A 25,409-nucleotide genomic window follows, 5' to 3' on the forward strand; every position below is an offset into this window, starting at 1 on the left:
ATAAGCACAACAGTAAGAAAGCAGCCATACAAGGCTGGCAAGACATAGGCTCAGTGGGTACCGGCTCTTGCTGCACAAGCCTGGCACCCTGAGTTCTACCCGTGGAGCCCAACAAAAAGCGAAAAGAGGAAAAACAGAGAGAGAACTGACCACACAAAGTTGTCTTCTGTCCTCCATGTCATTCAAGGCCACACACATATTATCATCTGCACACACAGGTACATACACTATGATGATAATTCTAATTACTGAAAAGCAAAGCCAGTTAAGTGGGTCAAAGACTTGGACAGTACAGAAAGGAGATACGCGGGTGGGGGAAAAGCATCTGAAGAAATGCTCAGTACTTACTTTAGAGAAAACTAAAATAAGGGACAAGGGGACAGTAAGAAAGTCTGTTAGAATGGCCATGATTTAAAGGCCGAGGAGCTGACAAAGACAGAGAGAGAATCATCCCATGTGCTGAGAAACTTCTTACCGTGCCACTCTGGAGCGTGAGGTGCACCTCCCCACAGCTGATCATACACTTAGCATACAACGAAGCAGAGTTTTGTGGATTTACTCCAGAAAATTAAAATTCCCATTCTTGTGAACACCTGCACATAAGCCTCACTGTGGGTTTATTTATATTTATCATACACAACACGAAGCTCCTTCGACAGGTAAGTGGACATGCAACAGCTCTTCAGACTACAGTATTAGCAGTAAAACAAAGTGACCTCTGACATATGACAACTTGGACAGAGTCCAGGAGCATAACACTGAATGAAGAGAGACCTTAACAGCTGCACATGAGAAAGCTACACTGAGAGGTAACAGGGGATGCCCTCTGTAGTCAGCAGAGTGGCTCTGCTACTGACTGTGGGATACTAACTCCACTTTACTCATGAAAATGTACCACACAACTATAGACAGGAAAGAAGTAGAGATCCGTGGCTGGGCTAAGAAAAGGAGTTTTTCTTGTACTGATTACACACAGACATTGAATATGCTTATATGTGTCATGTATGACAAGTTTTATATATGAGAGAATGAGATTCTGGTCTCCCCTCCACTATCAAGGTGGGTCCTTTGAGGGAATATCACCTGCTAAGACACAGGGACTGTGATTACATAGCTATCCTTAGAGAAAACTGGGTAAAAGGTACATGGAAATTGTACTAGTTTATGGTTTTTAATGAGTATTATTAAATTACTACAAAGTAATGCTTTTAAAAGTTAAGCACTGTCAAGAGCAGAGAACCTAGTACAACCAAGGACACGGAGTGACCATGAAAACAGCTCTTCACCCATGCTCCTTCAGCAACCATGGAACTCACTGGGTCAGACAACAAAAATGACGTAGAAGAGGACCTGACTGGGATGCAGAGTGGGAGGGGAACTGTGAATGAGGGGCATGGCTGTGATGTATACATGTATGTGTATGGAACAGGAGCAAGCACGGCTCATATGCACTAACAAAAACATACAGACGCCAAGCCAAATGCTGCCTACGGTAATTCACAACGACCAGAATGACTGAAGTTCTGACACTGACAGTACTAAACAATGGAGAGAAGGTCAGAGCTCGAGTGTGGCTAGTGGGAGTGTGGACCCTTGGGAAACACCAGCTGAGTGATGTGTAACCACACACTCAGCCGAGTTCCATTTCTACGGACTCATTTGGTGAAGAACTGAAGCAACATGCTGAGAAAACAGCGTGTGCCTCGTCACATTAATCAAAACTGACTTACCAACAGACACTGATAGCCCACCACTAACATTACCTCAGACAATGCTGGTAACACTCGACATGGGTAAGCACTCCTAAGCCTGGTTGAGCAAAAGACAGACACAAGCGTATGGGTCACTGATTCAAGAACAGGCAGAATTAACCTACACTAGGAAAAAGTGGAGCCATGGTGTCCACAAGGATTGAGGGGATCGTTTCTGGAGGATGGTCTGGGTATATCTGTAAAATGCAAAGTGTAGGCATATATTTTTCACAGCCTACTTTAGTTAGGGGTCAACCTCCCCTCTAGCCCGTCACTCATCAGAGATGGTAGAAAAGAAAGGTTATTAGGATACAGGGTAAGTGGACCTGTTTAGAAATAGTTCTTCAGGGAGATTCCAATCTTTGTTGTTCTCTGTCCAGTCCACTAGCAAACACCAAACATGAACCAGCAGCAGCAGTCTAGTCCACTCGGCAGACACCGCACATGAATCAGTAAAAGCAGTTCGATCCAGAAGAAACCGTGAGACTCGCCCATCAGCCAGAGTCTATGGAGGCAGCAAGAAGCCGCAGGAGTCTCACAAGAGTTCTTTGGTGAATTTCTCTCTGTGATGTCTCCACAGGGAAGCTCAGCAGTGTAAGCAAGGATAATCAATACATGTACCGGCAACACAGATGGGCGAGGCGGAGCAAAGCCGACCAATGCACCAGCTCCCGCTGGCTGTGGAGTCATGGTTATACTCTTTCTAAACATCATGCGTCCTTTCACAGGTTTGCTATAGCAAACTCCCTTTCACCTGTGTTGGTTTCAGCAAAACATGCTTTCACCTGTCTGCCCCAGCAAAACATCACTATCATCTGAGTCTCCAAAGAAACCAGAAATTTCATTAGCATTGAAATAACATAACTTAAAAAATAAAAATTTGCACCCAGTGTAAATTCTAACATCTAACTTCTGGAAGTTAAACAATTAAACAGGCAAATTTTATAATCTTCCACTGAAAGATACTGTTCACCTTTTATTAAATTTCTAAGGGTAAACGTGTCTTTTTATAAACAATATGCTACAGTTATGTAAACTCAGCACAGCCTCCCTGACTCCCTCATTACCTCAGCAATGTGGCAACACTTTGTTTGCCCAGTTTCTACTGAGCAGATCTTAAAGCCAGCTTACGTCCTCCAGGCTCCTTAGGAAAATAGCAGTCGTGACTAGAGCTCCGTCCTGATGCTCGGGCTCTGAGCAGAGTTTTGGTTTTGTTGTTGTTGTTGTTGTCATTGTTGTTGTTGTGTCATTGTTGTTGTTGTTGTTGTTCAGTACGCTTGATATCAAGATTCCCTAGGGCTTCCTTATCTTAAAGCCAGGCTAAGTATCAGAGTTGTACTTCCTGCATCATAATCTCCAGAAAATACTGACCAGACTGAGTATCTCTGATAAGGAATGTTTTCGACTAGTGTTTCTGATCTGGTATTTTCACTTTGTGAATATCTATAAAGACACCACTGGCTGAGTGCTCATAAATTGTGTGTCTCATTTCTTGGAAAACGTCAGATTTCATATTTCCAGATTAGGGGTGCTCAATGTGTATAAAGATTACTTCTAGTTTCAGTAAAGTTTGCTACAAAGCACCTGTGACAGTGTTTCGTGGGCCACCTTGTAAACGGCTGTTATTCAAGGAAGCCAGCTGTCGTTGTGAACACATTTTGCAGACTTCTATAACGACTGTGCTGATTTATTCAGTCCAACCGTCTGGAGTACAAATATGAGGTTGTCTTCCGCAACTGTACTGACCACAGGTTCAACACTTGACCAACTGCTCTAAGCCTGCCCTTCCTAACAGCCTACCCAGCCCCACATCCCAAACAGATCAGCAGCCTACATCAATTCCTTGCACTAAATGCCTTCATATACACATACATGTAGATATATATATATCTCCTACTGAAGCTTTCTCTGATAGAGCCAACATATACCGCTTAGCAAGGCTTTGATGTGAGTGAGAGAGAGACAGACAGACAGACACAAAGAATTTTAAGTATATATTCATTTTCTAAGGTCTTCTTAATTACTGTGGTCAGCTGAAGTTTAAGTGTTAATTCTCAAGGACACCATCCATCTCAACCAAGATTTCAGAGTAAATATGCAAAGCATTTCTCCTGATCCCTTTTCTCTTGCCCACACCTACAACTGCACCCAAATTTCCACTGTCTTTGTCAATGAAAACAAACATTTTTTTATGTATCAGGGTGTGAATAGTTTTTACCTTTGTAGGCTACCTACTATCTCTGTTCCCTTTGTGTTTATATATTTTAACAACATTTTAAAATGTCACTAACCATTCCTGCCTTGCAACACTTACTAGGTAAGGCTCGTGGGACAGTTTCTTAAACTCTATATACTAGGCTATTTATTTAGGTTTATCTTTCTTTCCCTTACTTTTGCTAGATTCTGTCATAGGAATATGGTAAAAGCAAACAGAGATCTTTGAGAAGAAAATAGAAATACAGATGGACATTAAAGGACAGACTTAAAGGACCCTATCAGAGCAGTAAAACCTGAAGGGACTAAAGAAAAATACTGACGATTCAAAGATGCTCCTTGTTCTCTAACTCCAAGTAAAACAATGTGACCACACATGGGGACAAAAATTTAAAAAAAAAAAAAAAAAAGAAAGAAAAAAGAAAAGAAAGAAAGAAAGAAAACCAGAAAGGAGAACTCTGTTGCTGGACAGGCTGAATGTGAAGTGTTTGTAACACACCTTGTCAGTGTCAATGTATATGTGAAACTAGGATTTTTTTTCTCTGTACACCCCTTGTCTTTGTGTGTATAGTGTAAATCATAAATAGTCATCAATAATTAACACTGTGACTGTTGAACAGAGTCGAATAATTATGGAGTCCTGATCTACTTTATGAAATCAGTTTTAAAGTTTCACCTTTTTCTTTCACCTACATAGTCTTACTAAATACCTTATTTATTACATACCCTGGTGAATCTATCCTTTCCTTTCTAAATCCTACAATGGTTTTAGGCAACTAAGAAACTATTTTTCTGGATCAGTTCTTTGACAAGAGACATAACTGTGGATACTGAACCATTTTTCCATGAATAAACTGTAGCAGAAACCCATCTTTGTTAGGAATCCTGGTTCTCATATTCCTATCAAACACATTCGTTTTGCCTGGGTGACAAAAATCCCTTCCCATCATTCTTCTAAAGATTCCCAGAGCAAAGATGCGATTCTAGAACTGCATGATATCACTTCAAGGTTTCCAACTCAGAAAATAATGCTGCTGCCACACGGGCTCTCTCCACAAATGCAGCCCTCACCCTCATCAAGAAGCTGTTTTCACAGCAGATGGAGACCACTACAGAGCCAATACAGGGCCAATGCAGACAACATGTGACCATGGGCTGTACAACCCCAATGGGTGTATCTAAATCAAACCCCACACAGAAGCCTCAGGGAGCACAAGGAAGACGTAGAAGGGTTACAAGAGCCAGAGGCCCGGGCACCTGCTACAGACACTTTCTTCAGGACAGGACAGGAATGTTGCTCCCGTGAACTCTCAACAACATGGCTGATGGCACAAGACCTGTAAAGACCACACGGGCTGATATATAAACATAGACGGAGGGAAATTTCACAAAGCCCTACTCCTAGATGAAGTCAATGGCTGCTGAGAGAGGAAGAGTCCACTTTTTCCAGGGATGAGTCCCCTAACTGAGTACACAACTGTCAGTGGTGAGCCCTGACACACCCATATAGGCAAAACTAACTGGATTCAGTAGGGTTTTTATAGGTTATAGCGTGTGTGTGTGTGTGTGTGTGTGTGTGTGTGTGTGTGTGTGTGTCACAATAATCATCATAGAAGGGACTGTAAATTCTAAAGTGATGTGAGGGACACTAGAGTTGGAGAAAGGAAACAAAGGGTAAAGCAATGATGTAAATACAGTATAACCATTAATGAAATTCTCGAAAAACTAATTTTAAGCTAAAAAATTTAAGATAGCTTTAAACATAAAATTCTAAGATTTTCTCATTTGATAGTATATAAACCATGACAATTATTAACTATAATTTTGCATATAGTACAAAACTATCCTCAATACTACAAATACTATAAAAAATTAGAAACTTATACCTCCTAGTGTGAATATTGCATGCCTATCTTATGCATTTATATATATATCATATAAGAGCCTGCAGAAACTATCAAATTTATAGTGTGCTACAATGTAGCCATATAAACTTATACTAAGACAAGAATCAGGGTAACAGCACTGGGGAAATTTCCAAAGCTCCAACTTCTCAGCGTTCTATCATCACCTGAGAGTCAATTTTCACCTTTCCCAATGGCTGCATTTGTTAGCTCAGGCTTCATTTGGGGCTCATGTATTCTGCAATGTGGCAGTGCTAAATTATAAGGCTACTGAGAGCAGCAGCTGCTGTGAATCCACAAGACAGCAGTGAAATAGAGCTTAATGCTGTGGGCTTTCCTAGGAAAGAGTATGGCACATAAAGGCCAGGCCTACCTTTCCAGGAATAAATACGTTCTAAGTTAACCAGGTGAGCTCTTTAGAAGATTTTATTTACTTTTATTTCATGTGTTTGAGTGTTTTACCTGTAAGTGTGTGTGTGTGTGTCTGTGGTGTGTGTGTGTGTGTGTGTGTGTGTGTGTGGTGTGTGTGGTGTGTGTGGGGATGTGTGGGGGTGTGTGTGTGTGTGTGTGTGTGTGTGTGTGTGTGTGGGGTGTCTGTGGGGTGTGTGTGTGTGTGTGTGTGTGTGTGTGTGTGTGTGTGTGTGTGTGTGTGTGTGTGTGTGTGTGTCTGTGTGTGTGTGGGATGTGTGTGGGGTGTGTGTGTGTGTCTGTGTGTGTGTGTGTCTGTCTATGGTGTGGGGGGTGTGTCTGTGGGGTGTGTGTGTGTGTGTGTGTGTACAACATATGCATCATAGCTGATGTACACAAAGGTTAGAAGAGGGCATTAGATTCTCTAAAACTGTGAACCACTACATGAGTGCTGGAAACAGCCTGGATCCTTCCTTCCAAGCCACACTTGAGCTGACAGCAAGCACAAGGAGAGCTTAACAGGAGAGAATTTTCTCCTCAATAAAATTCTTGCTTGCCTTGAGCAGCAAGATCACCTGGGGCTACAGTCTTCCTAGCAGCCCTCTCTGTATTGTATTCCATTTTGCAGATGGTGAAGGGCAGGCTCACATGGGTGAAACCCACGAAGTTGGCAGTATCAAGATCATGGAATCCAGTCCCCAGTCTTCATGACAGCAGCACGCACAGGGAGCAGGGCCTACTTAAGGATCTGGCAAGTGAGGTTATATAAGTGTCTGTGGTAACCAAGACGTCTGCAAACAACCTTTAGACAGCAAGGTTTCTGAAGCATCTTGGGAGCAGGCAAAATTGAAAACGTCAAAGTTCTATGCTTGCCTTTTCTTTTCTTTTTTTAAATCAGAAAGTCAAATAGAATTCTGATTCCTACAGAAGAGCATTTTTTAAAGTAAAAAAACAGCAAGAGAAGCAATTTGTCAATTAGAGGAAATAGCAAACATTCAAAGAGAGGAAACATTAAAAGTCAGGTTAGCAACAAATTAGTATAATCCACAAGAGCTTCTACAAAGTACATGGATTACAGCAGTGTGGTAGCTGTGTTTATTTCTGCTTGGCTTCTGGGTCCCATCTCCCACAGTAACACACACAGATGACCATCTCTGTATGGAAATACTGCTGCCCACGCCTCACCCACAGGAACTGTACGTTCCCAGGAGCACCTACTTCTCAGACCTCAGATTCTGCAGACTGGCAGGAGGGAAGCTTCTTCAGGCTCCCAGCACTGCCTCAACAAATGTGAGGTTACAATGGATTCACAGCTCAGCAGGGCACTGCCTTATACAATGAGACCTAATAGAGCTGATGCAGACTGTGCTGCAGTGCAACCCTCAGGAAACCGTGATCCTTAAAGGCATTCACAAGCTACATCTACAACAGAATCAAAGACCACCCCTGCTCAAGTATAATTTCCCAGAGGTAAAGGATTTAAAAACTGCCTGTGGCCTGTTTTACAGTATTCTTCCCAAATGACTTGCTTTTCTCACAAACACATCTGGGAAACTGTAGACAATCCCCAACTCTGAATGCTTCTCAGTGTCTCTGCCCACATCTCCACTGCTTCTTTTTGTAATTTTGCATTTTTTCCTAAGATTTCTGGAAAAAGCATGTATGACACTGTAGTGGGGCAGGGAATTCCTGAGAGGCTCTGGGCTTATGTCACAAGTCCAGCTTCCGCTTGGATGATCAAATCACATCATTTCCTGGTGTGGCGTTCAGAGTCAGGCTCCAACATAACTGGACCACAATAAACTTTTTCCCTTTTTGTGGTGGAAGACGAGGCACATACCATTCCACAGAAAATCATCTGCTTCCGATATCCAATCCACCTCAGCTTAAACAGCTAAGATGCACCTTAAGAGCTGAAACTTGCCAAAATGATATTAAACCTAACTCATTATACGAAGTCTGAAGCAAACTTTCAATGTTTCAAAACATATCCTGAACAATGGTAAGAGTACCAAGAAAAAAGGACTAAAGCTGACATGGTGGGTAACTGCTCTGACTCCTTGAAGGTAATCTCACAGGATCAAGTTTTTCTTTCTTTCTTTCTTTAATATGGAAATCTTCACAAATGGTTGAGTTATCCTTGCACATGGGCCATGCCAATCCCTGTGTACTCCTGTTGGCATGTGGGCGGCCGAGGACCACTAAGGGGCTGTCTTCGAGGTGCCAGTGCTAGCAGTCAGGCCCCAGTGCTTGCCCCATCCATCTCCTCGCCCTCTGCTCACATTCTCAACTGTCAGGAATTTCCAAGTCCCACCAACATGCCAATTTCAACTTACCTCTGAGCCTTCATTCCGCCATTCTGAGTTATATGATCCTACTTTCAAATGTTTACACAGTATGTTTGCAGATGGCAGGAAGGGAGTGTGTCAGTTTTATAGTGATGAAGTCCAATGTCACCATCAGGTAGGACCAGCTTTAAAAGATACAGAGCCCTTCCCTTCTACCACAGGAAATCTATACAGCAACTATCAACGAGGCAGAAGATTCTTACCAAGATCAAGATCGGCTGGCATCTTGGATTGCCCAGCCTCCAGAAAGAGAAGAAGACAGATCATATCTATTGTTCAAGCCTCCTGCCTAGTCTGGGAGTCACCTGGGCTATGGTATTTGCTATGGTAGGGTGAGCCGACTAAGGAAGATTTTGGTATTCTAGATTCTTACCCTGGCTGTACCTAAAAACCACCATAGAAGGCAGGTTTTTTTCTGATTCTTGGGCACCATCCACACAGTTATTCCAGAAGTGGAGAGGTATTAAAGGCTCCCCAAATGGACCTAAAGTAAAGCTGATTACCAGGAAAGCATGAGTTATGTTTACTGAGGCCAGAGACTCTCTAGTTGTTTGTTTTTTTTAAACTACTGTCTAACTCACCGGATAGCATACAGCAAATGTGCGATGAAACCACTTAAATACTGTATGAGAAAGCTTCAAAATTCGATAGTTATGAATATGTACTCTGTTAATAAATACTATACCTCTTACCACATCAGAGGCTATATACAGAGTAAGACAGATAAACTTCCTTATTTGGCAGCACAAACATTTGAAAGTCTATTTCTCAATTAACTGTGCTTATTTTGATCTGTGAAAACTCCCAGTAACAATTCATTATTATAAGCAAATAAATAAATAAATAGATAAATAACTCACAAAACCGGTTCTTTGCAAACTTTCCCAGCAATCTTATTCTTTTAATGTAATGATCTAATACAGCCCTTTGGGCTAGAAATTTGTGTATTAATGTTCTTATCTGAGTACAGTTTCATTAGGTTCACGTATATATTAAGTACTGCCTAGTAGTCTCATCTTCTGACATCTATAAACATATAGTTCCACAAGTACACCATTAAATAATGGTACTAATTTAGTTTAATGAAAAACAGCCAGGGTTTTGTTCTGAACTGTCTGTGCTGAGTCTGGGGCCCCTAGCGATCCATGTGGAACATTCAGAATCACACACATCCGAGGCTTGCAGTCTACCTTCTCCTCCTCCCTCTCATCCTGAAACCTCCTACCATGCTACCTACAGCTGATGGCCCCTGAAATCAGAAGTCAGTCCTACATCTTCCCAACTTGGTGGAGAGTCCATGACCCGCACAACACAGGTGCCTTCTTGGTTGGCCATTTCCTGCTCTCTCGACCTCTGCAGACATACATGGAAAACCCTACTGTTCACTACCCAGGTAAACCTTCCTGCTTTCCACAGCAAGTTTTCCTCTATCGCCAATTATTTTAGACACATCACATCTACAGATTTCATATTATATCTCAAAAAAAAAAAAGCTGGACTTAGAGTGAGAGAAACACTATACACAGTCTATATCATTTTTATATGATTCCTGAAGGATGAATTTCAATCACTTTTTTAAGACTGAAGAGGGACAACAATCAGGGAAGTTTCTCATGAAACTTTTAAAGACATGAACAACAAAGAATGAAAAAGAATGGAAACAAAGAAAGACACTTACACCTACACGGCTGATTCCAGGTACGTCTTAGGCCAATGTTACTCAAGAGTTTTTTACTACAATCCTGAAATATATTACAAAATATAGTGTATTTACATAGATACCCCTACATATCTGAATATCACTATCCAAATTAAGATTCCTGATAGTTTCAGATAAATTAGTTTCAGGATGGGGCATAGCAGAAAATGTTGGTGCATTCACCTTTACAATCCTCCCAGAGCTGTCAACGAGCAGGAAACACTCTAAGTTCTCCCTGCGGCTGTCTTCCTCCCAACTCCTATGAAAAATGATTTCTGAGTCCAGCTCCCTTGCCTCCACACCAGGACAAACTAACGGATTTTGGTGCACAGGAAATGACCAGACTGAGGCTAACCTTCCCAGAAACCACATTCCTCCATCTCCTCCGTCCCTTGTTTCCCTTATACTTCCCTTTCTGAGAGAACCACATCAATAAAGCTATCCCTCATGACCTTACTATTATTCATAAATTAAAAAGAAACAAAGCAGGGCTGCTCAAAGAAATGACAAATTCTATGAACCAGTATAGGAAAAATCTTAGATATCTTGTATGAAGAAAATAAAGAAGTGTTCAAAAAATAGGATCCTATCACCAGGATACAGAAGCTGGTGTAAAAAGACTCACAATAGTCACATTTGAACACAAAGACAATTCCATGTACAGATAAGCTGTAAACCACTGAAAATGGGTAACAAACACAGGTAGTGCATCCCTAAGAAAATGCTAGGACACTAAGGGATAGCTCTTACAAAATGTCAGCACTCACTAGTAAGTGTCGGGGAAATGCTGATGGCAGAAAACCATTTTATAACCATCACAGGAAATGATGAATAATGTAAGAACCAACTGAAGCTAAGTGAAGGAATCTTTAAGGAGTGGACATTTACACAGCACAGTGGTCTTCCTACAGAGCGTGTGTTAACTCCAAGAGGAAGGAAGACAGCAACGACAGAGAAAGCCCTTGGTGGGTAATCAAAATCACCACCACCACAAAAGCCAGCCCCATGCCATGTGACCCCGACACGGCATGTCACATCACTTACGTGGTAGCAGCTAAGTATAAGTAAATTTGATCTAATCCAGACTCAGAACAATAGAAAACAAGTGAAGTTCTGTTATCATGGAACTAAAACCTTGCGGTCCTCCTCCTCTCAGGACAGAATTCAAAGTTCCTGAGGGTTTGCGGACACTCCTGTATTTACCATATTCACAAGCGAAGCCCTCAGCTGGCTTGGCTCAGGCTTCTATCTCAAGTCTTCCTTCTGCGCACTCTGTTTATTCCGACCTCTCTATAAAGTTTTCACAGCCATCCATTCAAACACCATCAGGTTAATCCGCCGGGACCCAAACAATGCATTTTCTAAGGCAAATACACTTCTAGACTAGAATATACAAACTGCACAAGCTAACTAGTTACTTTTGCACTCTGGAACACCATGGTCCCTCATGTCTAAAGAGACTGTGAAATGATGATGCACACCTGTGATCCAACATCTTGGTGGCTGGGGGAAGAGGATCACACAAATCTGTTAAATTTCCCGTCAGTGCTATCACCTCACGTAATAAGCACATACTGCTCAAGGGACCAGGGGTGGGGGGGGAGGCTCTTCAAATATATTTAGACAGCTAACTTTCCAGAAAGTAAGTTTCCATAGGTGTAGGTGCTAGTAAGTACACACCCCAATAGGGAGCACTTAAATGAGAAAGAGAACCAGAGTAAACCTGGTCCTTCAGGGCCTGTCGCTGCAGTCTTCTCCCAGGATACACCTCAATGCCACCCACAGAACATCATCAGGTTCCACATCTCACTTTCCACCTTGGGACTTAGCAAGGCCCAGTTTTCTCCACTTACCAGAAGGACATCCCCAGAAAGACACAGAAAGATGGACGGACACAGACATCTTGCGAAAGGAAGGGGAAAGGAGGACCCGGCGCTGACTGACAAGGGAAGAGAAGCCTTGGCCTTGCTAAGACTTAGACAAGAAGGAGAGGAGGAGGGCAGGAGCACTCATGGGCGGTGTTCCCCCTGCAGTTGTCATCTGGGAACATAATAAGTTCAGAAACTTTTCACGAAATGTCAGAATAGGCAAAGGTAGAAGCAGGTGGTTTCTTGATACGTTCAGTTATTGGGTATTTTATACTTTGTTAGGGTCAGGGGCTAACTTTTAAGACTCTTATCAAATAGAAATCGAAATCAATTTTTAAAGCAATAGCCCCAAAGAAGACCTGATATAAAAATAAAAGTTCTTACCTATAGCTGTAACCTATAAAACTATGTACCTACTTTCTCAAATGTTTCTGGACTGATTTTTGTATCTTACTGGTTCCTTCACTAATTAATGCGTTGAAGAAAAATTTTAACACATATCCATTTTTCGCATGAGTCATAATTTTATGTTTTTGAAAATTATATTTAACAAGCATGAATTTTAACATTTGTTTTTAATAGGTGATAGTGGGTTATATTTTTAAAAAAAAATCTTTGAAAGTTTTTTTTAAAGATTTTTATTTATATGAGTACACTGTCGCTGTCTTCAGACACCCTAGAAGAGGGCATCTGATCCCATTACAGACGGCTGTGAGCCACCATGTGGTTGCTGAGATTTGAACTCAGGACCTCTGGAAGAACAGTCAGTGCTCTTAACTGCTGAGCCATCTCTCCAGCCCAAAGAATTATTTATTTTATGTATATGAGTGATCTATCTGTATGTACACCTAAGGCCAGAAGAGGGCATCAGAACTCACTATAGATGGTTGTGAGACATGATGTGGTTGCTGGGAATTGAACTGAGGACCTCTCGAAAAACAGCCAGTGCTCTTAACCACTGAGCCATCTCTCCAGCCCAGAAGTTTTGGTCACTAAATTTGACCAGATATTTCTAAAATATACAATGTTTATAGAAAGTTTTATGAGTGTGCAAAGAACCGTGCCTTGAAATAAGACATATCCTAGTATAGGAGAACGAGCTGCACTATGAACTCTTGCAAAATTATTGAGATCAAAGGTCCTACTTATACTGAAGGTGGTAAGAATCTCCTATCAGAACAGGGACTACACACACACACACACACACACACACACACACACACACACACACACACACACGGTTAGTGATAGATGAGTCAGCAGAACTGGGATCGTACAGACAGAGCAATATGTCTGAGCCGTCTAACAAGTACTTCAGTGTCAGAGGATCTAAGAGTGCAGTGCAGCTCAGGCAGGCATCAGTACAAATCCAATCCCTCTCACTACCACTTTGCTTAGTACTTTGTCCTTTCTCTAGTCTCTTCCACTTATCACAGTTGAAAACAATAAGCATAACTGTAGCAATAATAATAATAATAATAATAATAATAATAATAATAAAAGATAAACCTTCAGGGAGTGTGTTATCAACTCTGTAAAAGGGAAAGTTTAAAGAAAAGTCACATGAGAATACAGATGCAGCCTACATCTCACTCTTGGGTCCAGACTCTGAGAAAAACTGAAAGGAAACAGAATTAAAACGCTAGAGCTAGAGAGACAGCTCAGTGGTTGAGAGCACTGACTGCTCTTCCAGAGGTCCTGAGTTCAATTCCCAGCAACCACATGGTGGCTCACAACCGTCTGTAATGATGTTTCTTCTGGTGTGTCTGAAGACAGCTACAGTGTACTTATGTATAATAAATAAATAAATCTTTTTTAAAAAAAAGAATTAAGATGCTTTATAGTAGAATTCAAGTCCCTAAACCAACGAGGTGTTCACCTCAAGCCCACTTTGACAACCTTCTTCCTTATGGTTCTTCTCTCCACTCTGCCCTGTCAGTTCAATATTTTTTCAAGCATTTGCCACATTGAATGCCCACCATGGCCCCAGCTCCCAGCTCTTTTCATGGTAGCTTCTTCTCACCCTTGATATTTTAAAGCAAATGGTGTTTCTCCATAAAAGCTCTTAACAAAAGTGGCTCTCTCCTCACAATCTACTTCATAAGTGTCTTTTAGTGTCTGTGAACAAACAGGGAGAGGCTATTTTAGGTGGGGTCCTTGTTTGTCCTATATGTTACTGTTTCCTAGGTTACAGAACAATATACACCAAGAACACTGAGCCATCAACAAGTTTACCAAAAGGTACTAAAATAAAGGCATGGCTGACATGAAGGAAACCAAGTGGTTTGTAACAAAACTTGGTCTTATCAGACAATAGCTATGACGCCTTGAGCACACTGCACATTCAGAGGGGGTTAAGAGAACTAGAAACCGGTAGGAGCAAGTATGAACTGTTTGTTTCTTACACTTTCTCATCTGTCTAAATAAAGATCCATCCAGGCCTTTAGCTCAGTGGTTCCCAACCTGTGCATCACCATCCTTTTGGCAAACTTCTATCTCCAAAAAAATTTACATCACGATTCCTCACAGTAGCAAAATTACAGTCATGAAGTGAAGTAGCAATGAAAATAATTCTATGGTTGGGGGGGTCACCACAACATAAGGAACTGTTAAAGGGTCTCTGCATTGGGAAGGCTGAGAACCACTGCTTTAACCTGAGTGTCCCTATCCCTATCTGTATGAGTATCATTTTCAAGGTCATGAAATAGCACTTTACCTGAACTTCCCTTACCTATGCTTCATTACTGCCTCCTACCTTCCAATCAAACTTGTCACCCTCAAACCAAGTAAGACTCTGTGTTTTACCACACGATCACTGCTCAATGATGCCGCTTCAGACTTCAGTCCAAATATTTTGCTTCAAATTGATAAGATCCAAGCGGTGTTCCGCAACTGCTTTATGCTTCAGATTATAGAAGTCCCAGAGTCTACCACTATCTGCACTCAGACTATATACTAATACACTTACAGACTCTGGTCAATTACGTGAGGTGCGAAGTAAGCAGGGTGCTAAGTTCTATGAGGAACTGACATTTTAATTCAAATCTGACGGACAAAGGCGCCAGCTAGGAAAGAACTAGGAGGGGTGACTAAAAGCATCGGCTTAACCTTTCTGAGCCTGCTTCCTACTCTGAAAATGGAGATAAAAGAACCAACCAGGCAAGTACTATTCTGGGACAACTGAATACACTTGGCTTGATAATAAAATGACAAGTTTTCGAATGATATACCTAGTTTCCATCCTATGTGAAGGCTACATGTGACCTTTCGCTTCAGATTCTTCAAAGGTTTGAATACCTGGAGTTTTCCTATCCATTAAGACTAGACTCATTACCTTTCTTTCTTTCTTTTTTTTTTTTTTTTTCGGAGCTGGGGACCGAACCCAGGGCCTTGCGCTTTCTAGGCAAGCGCTCTCCCCCTGACTCATTACCTTTCTGTCCCTGTCTTTTCACCGTTACTTAAATCAAGTAAAATACTGGGAGTGCGCTTTCTGAAAAACTTCCTGAGGACCTGAACTTCTGCAAACGTAAGTGATGGGAATCATTCAAATTAAAACGACACGGAAGATGTATTGGAGAGCCTTTCCAAGAAAATGCCTCCAGCCAGTCAGTCGTGGAGCGTTTGTTACACTGACCTACCAGGATGAACTTGGGAGAAGGCATAAAATTACCGGAAACAGAATGTCAAACTGTGCACCAGAATGAAACTTCAGTTTTCTGGGACAACTTTGTCTACACCCGATACTGTTTAAAAGGAGCCTGTGCCCCAAAGGAGGAAAGAAAAAAAAGCAAAAACAAAAACTAGGTGTTGAAGAGACTGAAGAGATAGTGAAAGTTGAACAAGGAACCCAACGCCCCTCACGGAGCAACTAGAGCCCCAGCGAGCAGCAGATGGACGACCTGTCACCGAGAGTGGAAACCCAGCCGCCGGGCTGCATGAGGTGCTAACTGCGGAAGCCGCGCATCCTCGGGGCACCTGACCCCTGGCGCCTAGGCCCTCACAACCACGCCGACCCCAGTACCTGCGGGGTCCAGCGCCATCTCGGAGGGCGGAGAAGCAGCAAGCCACTCGCGGGCTCTGGAGCCAGGACGGGGAGGAGCCTAAGCTGGACTGCGCGCGCAGCCGCTCGCCCGCCCGCAGCTTCCCGCAGGAGAGCGGGTGCGCGACCTCTGCTGTGAGAACAGACCACACCCCCTTCCCCTGATCCTACTTCCGTTTTGTTCTACGCCTGCGCCCGACTGCCCTCCACGAGAATCCTGCTGTAGAGTGGGCGGGTTTCTCGCGGAATGGCCCAGGAGGGGGCGTGGCCACGCATGCGCCTCCAAGAGGCTGCCTCAATGTGCGCTGCCTGACTTAGCACGTGGGATTTGAGACTTGGGCCTCTTATCTCAAAGGTTCTGAATGTCCTTCTGTCCCTTTCGGGTTTCAGCCTCAGTCTTGAGTGCCAGAGGAAAAGTAATAAAAATAAAGCCCTTATTCTCGACGCGCTGTTCCCGGGAGGAAAGCCACCTGCAGGAGGAGTCCTGTCCAGGAGACGTGTTTTGTGAACACACCCTGGGCAGTCCAGTCTGGGTGATGTGATGGATCTTGACTCTCCCTGAAAGCTGTGATCTGTTGCTGACCTAAGGGAAAGGAACAGTTGCCCGAAGGTAACTTTCAGGGCGGCCCTTAGGCCTGTTTCCGCTCACTGACCGACCTTCAGTTCTGACTGAGTCTATCAGATCTCCATTTAATGAACTCGAGCCTCCAAATGGTGAGTAGGGCCAGGGACAGATGTTTGGAAAAACGTGGAGCAGCTGCCTCTTCGCTACGAGGGATTTAAGGCTTTCAAAATGATCCCCTTCCCACCTACCTGCAGTCCCTTCTTCCCTGCTGCTGAGTCCGCCTGGTCAGTTGGCAGAAAGGATACCCCAGTTGAACAGGCCTGGGAAAGTGCGTCTCTGCTCAGCAGGGCTCCCGTTTAAGGGCCTGTTTGGACATAACGCTCTCATTACAGCTGGAAGCCGAGGTGCCAAGGTGGAGAATTAAACCTTCACTCAGCCGGGCAGAAGTCGGTTCCTTTACTTGTATGTTTTATACATGTGCTGAGAAACACACGGAAGCTGCTATGGGTCCCCTTTTTATTTTGCTGGAAGCGGATGAGTTAGAAAGACCAAAACGACATTTTGTTGCTGCCGTTGTTGGATTAGGCAGATGCTCAAGCTGACCACTCGCTGTGTGTAACAAAGGCACCTGAAGATTTAGAGACTATGAGATGAGTTATAAAATCAGAAGTCGGGCATCCAACACTCAAGTAATCAAACCACATAGGCAAAACATATCTTGATAAATGGGATGCTTTTGGTCTGCTTCAGTTAGAACTGTGTACGCTCTCTTGAATCCTGTAGCCACGCCTGCGGCGTGAAAATAAGTTCCAGTGTTTTATTTCTGGACTTCGGTTTCATTTCCAAGGTCATTCCTAGGAATACACTCAAAACAGAACACACCTCATAAACTTTGAGGGACCTCTTCTATAGTTTCTGCCATGACTGTCACAGGAAACATGATAGTATTTCCTACTTAAAACAGTTCACCTTTCAGAATATCTTAGCAGTTGCTTGTTTGCTTTTGCCCTACCCTAGACGATAATATTTTGGAATTTTTTTATTTTTCAGCGTTCCTTAAAATTGACTGCTAGACTTTCCGTACCTTGAAAAGCTGAGCTATACACCTTGACGCCTAGTACTTGAATGCCTTCCTCATATGCCATTCTCACAGTAAACGGAATCCTTTTGGGGAAAACATGAATACAATACAAATCATTCTTAAGAATTAAGTCTGAAGAAATTGTTGGGTTAGGGGTGAAAGCCAAGGAAACTCACTTTGGAGACAGATGCTTATAAATAAAAGCTTTATGTGTTGGTTTGAGATTGTCAACTTGACACAAACCTAGAAACGTCAGAGAGGAGAGAATATTAATTGAAGAAGTGCTCTCATAAGAGTGTCCTGTAGTCAAGTCTGTAGAACATTTTCTTGATTAACAATTGATAAGAGAGGGCCCAGCCCCCTTGAGGGCAGTGCCATTGGTAGTGTAAGGAAGCAGACTGAGCAAGCCATACAGAATCAAGCCAGTGAGCAGTGCTCTCCCACGGCTTCTGGATCAGCTTCTGACTCCTGGTGGGTTCCTGCCTTGAGATCCTGCCCGGACCTCTCTCAGTGATGGAGTATGACCTAAGAGTTGTGAGGTAAAATAACCCCTCTCCCTCCTGAGTTGCTTCTGGTTATGGTGTTTTATCACACCAGTCCAAACCCTAGGTAAGACAAAGCAGCTGTGTGAACAACTCCACTGGTGTGGGGATACAAGGGCAGATTAGCAGCAATGGAGCAGGAGGGCCTCTATACCCACTGAAGAACTTGCCCAGCTTGAGTAGGTATGAGATTATACAAGAAGAACACAGAGGCTTACAACTTAAACATTAGGCACAGGGGTGTATGAACATGTCACACGCAGTCTAGAACTTACATTAGGCTCAAGGGTGAATGAACATGTTATCACACACAATCTAGAGTTTATGCACTATTATTTGAAGGCTAAACTTTAAAAAAAAAACAGCACTGGAGTCAAATTTTTCTGAAGATATTTCATATCCTTTCCAGTGTGTGTGCAAGTGGGAGCACATATGCACACACACACACACACACACACACACACACACACCCTAGCTAAAGAGCATATCTTGCAAGGTGAGTCGTTAATGTAGTTTACAGGCTCAGAACTGGGAATCTACCCCCCTCCAGGAGCCAGCTTAGCACCCGTAGCACTGTGGAAGCTGGCCATCAGAGAGGTTTCCAGGTCAGTACCACCTCGATTTGTCCAAGTTCTGTGGACAAAGCCCATGGTATCTTCAGCGATAGGCTTTACCCTCGAGTCCTGATGGGTAACTACGTATAATGTTGACAGCCTGTATTGTTTCGGGAATCTTGTGACACCCCACCACCCACACACACACACACACACACACACACAGCAACAACCTGAAGGGATGTATCCCATGTGTGGGTCTGAGCATTTTGTTTGACTCTGGTATCTAGGAGGAGCGGCAGCGGCAGCTTGTGGGGAGTGATAATACCAATTAAACTGTCTTAGAATGTGCATTAAAAGCCTATAAAATAGGTTTCCACATTAATCAGCACTTTCTGTTACTTTAACATACATATAGCAATTTATCTGTTCATTCTTCTGGGAAAATGGGTAAGGGTCTCTGTTTAGTCTAAAAATTTGAAATTTACCACAGAAAGGGCATATAGCTAGTAAGAGATCTTGCAGCTACCTGGGGGCTAGGCTACCCGGACAGAGCTCAACTCATTCTTCCTCAACAATTTTTATCTATGTATCACTCAGACATGTACATATACACACACACACACACACACACACACACACACACACACACACAAAACCAATCTTTGTACAGGTAAATGAGTTGTTATATGTGGATATACCATTGTGTGTTAATGGCCTAGATGGTCCCATGATTTAACTTCCTAGTAAACTCCCTGGCCATGGAAGTGACTATGTTACCACTGGCTTCTGTGGGTATTCATTAGGTTTGCCTGTCCTGGATCCTAGTGCAATCATACAGGAAAGACTTTGGGATTGGCTTCTTCTGACCAGCGTCAGAGCTGTGAGTTCGCCTCTATTTCTCTGACTTTCAGTGTGGCATCTGGCAATGATTTGTCCTCAGTTTCCTAATCTGCAGACTTAAAACACAAGCCTGCCTGGGTCACCTGAGCCTTATAGGTGGCCCATTAGAAATCCCGTCCGGGCCTCGTCATCCCTTTCATAATTTAGAGCATTTGTTACCATGAAGTATATCTTCTATGTCTCTGTTTTTCCGCTTGGAAAACTACTCATACTGTGCGTGCTAACCCTTTTAAATTTAATTACTCAGCACTAGCCTGCCATCAGGACTAAAATCTAGCCACTAATATGTTTAACTCAGTGTTCTGTGAAACCGCTTCAAGTGAACAGAGGGTACCTAGCAGTGTGCCCTCTCACGTCAAGGGAGGAGGGAGAGAGGGGGCTGTGGTGGGGGGTGTTGTGACAAAGTCACCTCTTCTGTGGAGAGCTTCCTAGGCTCTTATTTTGTTTGTCTTGTGCTTTGTTTTCTGGGTTACCTCCTTTGAAACAGACCACAGTTTTCTCTTGGGTCAAAGATTTCAGTTCCTTTTTTAAGAGGAGGAGGAAGAGGAGGAGAAGGAGGGCCTGGTGTGGTGGTGCACGCCTTTAATCCCAGAGCCCAGGAGGCAGAGACAGGTGGATCTTTGTGAGTGCTGGGCCAGACTGATCTACAGAGTGAGCTCCGACCCAGCCAGGACTACGTAGTGAGACCCTATGTCAAAAGAAAGGATGATGGGCTTAGATGTGGCTCAGTGGCTAAGAGCATACGCTGTTCTTGCAGAGGACCCCAATTCACTCCCAACACCCAAGTCTTGCAGTTGACAACCTCCTGTAACTGCAGCATCAGGGAATCTGATGCCCCTTTCTAGCGTGCCCCTGGCCACTGCTGTCATGTGCACACACCCTCCCACACATACACATAATTTAAAATGGAAAACTGCAGCTCTAGAAATAATACCAACAGGGCTAGGGATGTGAGTCAGTGGCAGAGGACATTAATAGCATTCACAAGGCTCTGGGTTCACTCTCCACATTCTCAAGAAACCATAAAATGATGGCAGTCCACCATACGTGAGGCTCACTGGAGTTCCCCTCGCACATGCAAAAGTCCTTTGCAAAATTTCTCACAGGAGCTAAGAAGCCTGACAAAGAATGGTAATGCCTTTTGTTTTCATCTGACTCCGAAATAACCGGTGCAGCAACACATTCAGACGACATTTTCTGTCCTTCCATTCATTTGTCTCCCTGGCTTCTACATCCTGTCAGGACAGCACAAGAACTTTGTCTGATCCAGTTTGACTCACTGGTCCCTGAAGTTTGAAACTAGAACTATGGCTTATTCCACTGTGGGGATGGTGCTCTGGGCACCCCCAGTGGAGACTCCCTTTCCCCACCCCCTGAGGTTCACCAGCAAACACTTTTTATTATCCCATAGTCCTTCAGTTCATCATCTGACTTGCAGGAGACAAAAAGCATGACGTCATGTTCCATATTTCTGCTCAGAAATGTTTGCTAATACACTCTGGAACCGTAAAGGGGGGAAAGGGCTTAGGCAGAAAAATAAATAAATAAAGCTCAGACACCACAACCCATCTGTGAAATATTACTGATGACAGCCTCCTTGGCTTACCATTAAGAGGGCAGCACAGGCTGGATTTTCAGAGAAGATGAATGACACAACTCTTCCTTAATTATCCCAGAAGTATTCCAATTATAGAAATTATTAGCCCTGAAAGATTATATATTCTGTTTACTTTCAGGGTGAACTATGCCTCGGATTTTCATATTACTTGTACTTTGAAGGTTGGTTTTCGGTATAAATGATTCTCTACAGCCTACATAAGCTAAACAGATTTAAGCCAACAAAGAAAACCTGTCAAGTTCTGATGAAACAGACACAAGTGATAATAACTAGGCCAGGATGTCGAGCTTCAAATTAAAAGTTTTAATTGTGCTTGGGCCCAGTAAATTGACTTTGAGAGAAATCCCTTACACCTGGCAGTGATGGCGTTCACGTGCACAGAAGTTCAGAGCAGCGTCCACTGGATCGGATGTCTCACAATTTGTCATTTGAGATACTCACTAGCAAACCAGAAGATGGCGCATGTCCTAATAAACCTTATTCTTTAAAGCTAATGTTAACATTTTGACCCTTTGATCTGTTTGTTCCAAAGTCCGACTTCACCTCAGCCTACGAGCACAACGATGCTGTTTTCCACCACTGGGAACCAAACAGGTTTTGAGACACTATTTTTTAATGGGGAAAACTCATAATCTGCTACGTAATTCTCAATATTAGAGAAGATTAAGTTTGGAAATACTAGGCAGTTCATGGCTAGCATTTGGTGCCCAGAAGATGTTAGATATTCTGTAGCTGTTGTTGTGAGCTTTGAATCTCTCCAAGTACCTCGGGCTTCTGTGGGTTGAATCTTAAGAAACAGAAGTGGCCATAACCATACCTTTGGTCAAGGAATAATTTCCCCCTTAGACTGTTCCAAGTAGAACACTAGACATGGTAAATGTCCCATCACATGCTATCCATGCTCTAGAAGGTCTTTGGGGAAGAGCTGGCCAAGTGCCCAGCCCCGGGAACTTGCATTTTCCAGTGCAAAGCACTCGTACTCACTAGACAATGTTCAGTGTCAAGAGCTTAAGCAGTAAGAAATCAGACTCGTGCCATTCATTGTGAATGTGTCTGAATGCTGAGGTTTACTCCTTTCCCAGAATCATTAGCCTCTGTGTAGCACCTGACCCTATTACTCACTTCCCTATGTTTTCATTTTGAACCCTACCCCTGCTTTGGACTAGACTGAAACCATATAAACTCATGTCTCCTATTAATTCATTATTTTCTCTTTGACTAGAATTTTTCCAAATTCTTGACCTGAGGACTGAGGTTTTCACTCTGGTCTTTTTCTCATAGATCCATTTTAAGGAGCACAGCCGCTAGATCTTAGGAGTTCCAATTTCATGTTTCAAGTCTGCTTCTCCAGCTTCACTTTGATACTTGGGGCTGATATGTTGCTTATTGGATAGTCTCATGCATGAAGGACACAGCCCTCTCTCATAATGAGCATCCTACATAACCAAGGACCACAACAGTAAGACTCTACTTACTGATCAAGGAAAGACCAGAGTCATGTCTCTAGCCTTAGAGTCCTGGCATCAGGAGCTGCCCAGGATGTCACCAGCAAGAGCTAACTCTCTCTGCCCGATTCTGGAGTGTGGCGAACTCTTGCAAGCTTTCCATCTACACCAGGCTTTCTGATAAAGAGCAAGGACATACCATCGTCTCCTCTCAGAAGAACTGGTCCACATGGGCAGGCACGTCAATCTCTGAGACAGGTCAATGTCCCCTGGGAAAACTGTTCTAGAGCCTTAAAGGTAATCTAAAGCACACCTCAGGTCAACACAAGATCCCTTCAGCCGCTGTCCATCCTTACTTACCCCTTTAGAGTATGCCCTGCCCCCTCATCAAATGACCTTTTTAGCCCTTGTCCATTCTCAACTCACGAGAGTTCTCTAACAGTGGTGTTGCCCACTCTTACACATAGGATGTGCTAATTAACGACCTCTGGCTGCTTTCCACTCTGCTCCCTCCAGCTCTGTGGGCCACACTTGAATTGTTTCAGTGGAGACCATGAAGACCAAGGAGCTGCAGAGAATCCAGACAAGAGCTCTCTAACGATACCTTAATCTTAACACACTGACTGGGTAAAGAACTTAATTCCTCAGTATGTGAAGAACTTGACTACTTTGAGTATAAATCATTTTGAACCTAAGTTGTCCACTTCATGCCCCAAATCCAAATCATACTGCGTAATTTTCAATGCTACAGATTTATCCTCCCTACAGCAGCTCAGAGCCCATCCTCTCACACTCAAGAAGTTTGCAGTAATTGAAAAACTTGACCCTTTTTTAAAAAATCTAACAACAACCAAAATTGTGTCAGAAACAAGTAATGGTCAAAGAATGGACAGTGATTAACCAAGTCGTTTATCACTGTGATAAGATAACCCAAAGCTCGGAGGAGGGGAGGGACACATGCTCGTTTCAGTTAAGTTTAAATCTGTAAGTTGAGTGTCTGTTAACTGTAAGTTAGGTGTCTATTAAATATCACTTGATAAGATTTATCTTTGGTCTTTGAAGCAAGGGCCTAACTGGCCCAGGCTGGTGTTTAGCTCTGTATAGCCAGAGGGTAACCTTGAACTTCTGACCCTTCTTTTCTTCACCTGCTGGGTGGGGTGGTGACAGGCACCAGCACCATTCCCAGTTTACCTGGTGCCAGAGCTTCCTGCGCTCAAGGCAGGCAGTGTACAACTACATCCCCACTCCACATGGTGACCGTCCCAAGGAACTTTCCATGTCTCCCAGACTTCACAGATGAAAAACATCATTTACAACAAAATGTAGGATGCTGGCTGGTTGTTTTCCATACATTTGAATGGATTGTTTAATCAAGATGCCAACTGAAAGGTCATTATAACATAATTTTTTAATGCTATACCTTGTGAATTTTAGTGAATTACTTGGGAAAGGGTAGAGAGATTACTGTCACTGATAGAATAAAATTTCTGCTCACCACAAATGGTCATTTATGGAATCAAAGCTTCTCAAACCCTATACCAGTCATTATTGAAGTACAACCTATTCTCAGTGTTCTAGAACTTAGCAATGGTTATCCACAGACACTAAACTGTGAGAGGAGGGCTGAGCGGAAGCACTGGCTGTTGGGAAGCGCTTAGCTCTCCTAAGAGGCCACTTATGTTAGCTTACTAAGGATTCTGAACATACAATCTATCTGTGCCTTCCCACCGGCCCCATGCCAAAGCACGAAGACCAGAAAACGAATCTGCATGGCGTCATTTAATACTAAGATCAGATGTGACAAGAGAAGAACAAAACTCTCAGCTCCTATGCATGGTTTTGCTGTGGAAAATAGGGCATTTGGAAAGAAATAATATATTTGTATATTAATATAAGTATTAATATATATCTTAGATAAAATTTGTGGGAAACATGAATAGAAGTCTAAATTCAAGGGCAAAGGGATAAATGAAGTAACCACCAGAGAAGAATGTTGTCATGTTTCTTCATTCGTTGGTTTTTGAGACAGGGTCTGGTCTCACTGTGGAGCCCTGGTTGGCCTGGGACTCACTGTGTAGACCAGGCTGGCATCAAGCTCACAGAGATCTACCTACCTCTGGCTCCTGAGTGCTAAAATTAAAGGCGTGCCACCTCACTGGGCATGCTCATTTCTTTTAAGATGATGATAATATCAGTTCTTTCTTACAACTTATATCTACTCACAGTAGGGCACATCTAAAGGAATATTCTATAGGGTTTTTCTCCATCAGTGCTTACATTGTATTTTTCATTTTCAATTACTTAAACTTACACCAGATCGTTTTCTGCCAACTTAAAATGCATACAAAATTATATATTTATATTCCCAAATACACATCTGTATTTCTGAAACTTCACTTAGAGAAATCACTTTAATACATATGACAGTGAACAGAAGGGAACAAAGCTAGAGACTAGAGTGGTCGCTAGT

General features: G+C 42.9%; 1 protein-coding gene across 1 annotated transcript in view; it reads right to left on the reverse strand.

Annotated features, from left to right (window-relative positions):
* Cmc1 (C-X9-C motif containing 1) overlaps positions 1–16,387 on the reverse strand; it is a 64,024-nt gene extending 47,637 nt beyond the window's left edge. Inside the window, exon 1 of the mRNA XM_032911076.1 lies at positions 16,214–16,387. Within this exon, the coding sequence (XP_032766967.1) occupies positions 16,214–16,232 (19 nt within the window). The 5' untranslated portion in view covers positions 16,233–16,387. The remainder of the gene's footprint in view (positions 1–16,213) is intronic.
* Between the last annotated feature and the right edge of the window lie 9,022 nt (positions 16,388–25,409).

Source organism: Rattus rattus, chromosome 8, assembly GCF_011064425.1.
Source record: "Rattus rattus isolate New Zealand chromosome 8, Rrattus_CSIRO_v1, whole genome shotgun sequence".
Taxonomy (NCBI): domain Eukaryota; kingdom Metazoa; phylum Chordata; class Mammalia; order Rodentia; family Muridae; genus Rattus; species Rattus rattus.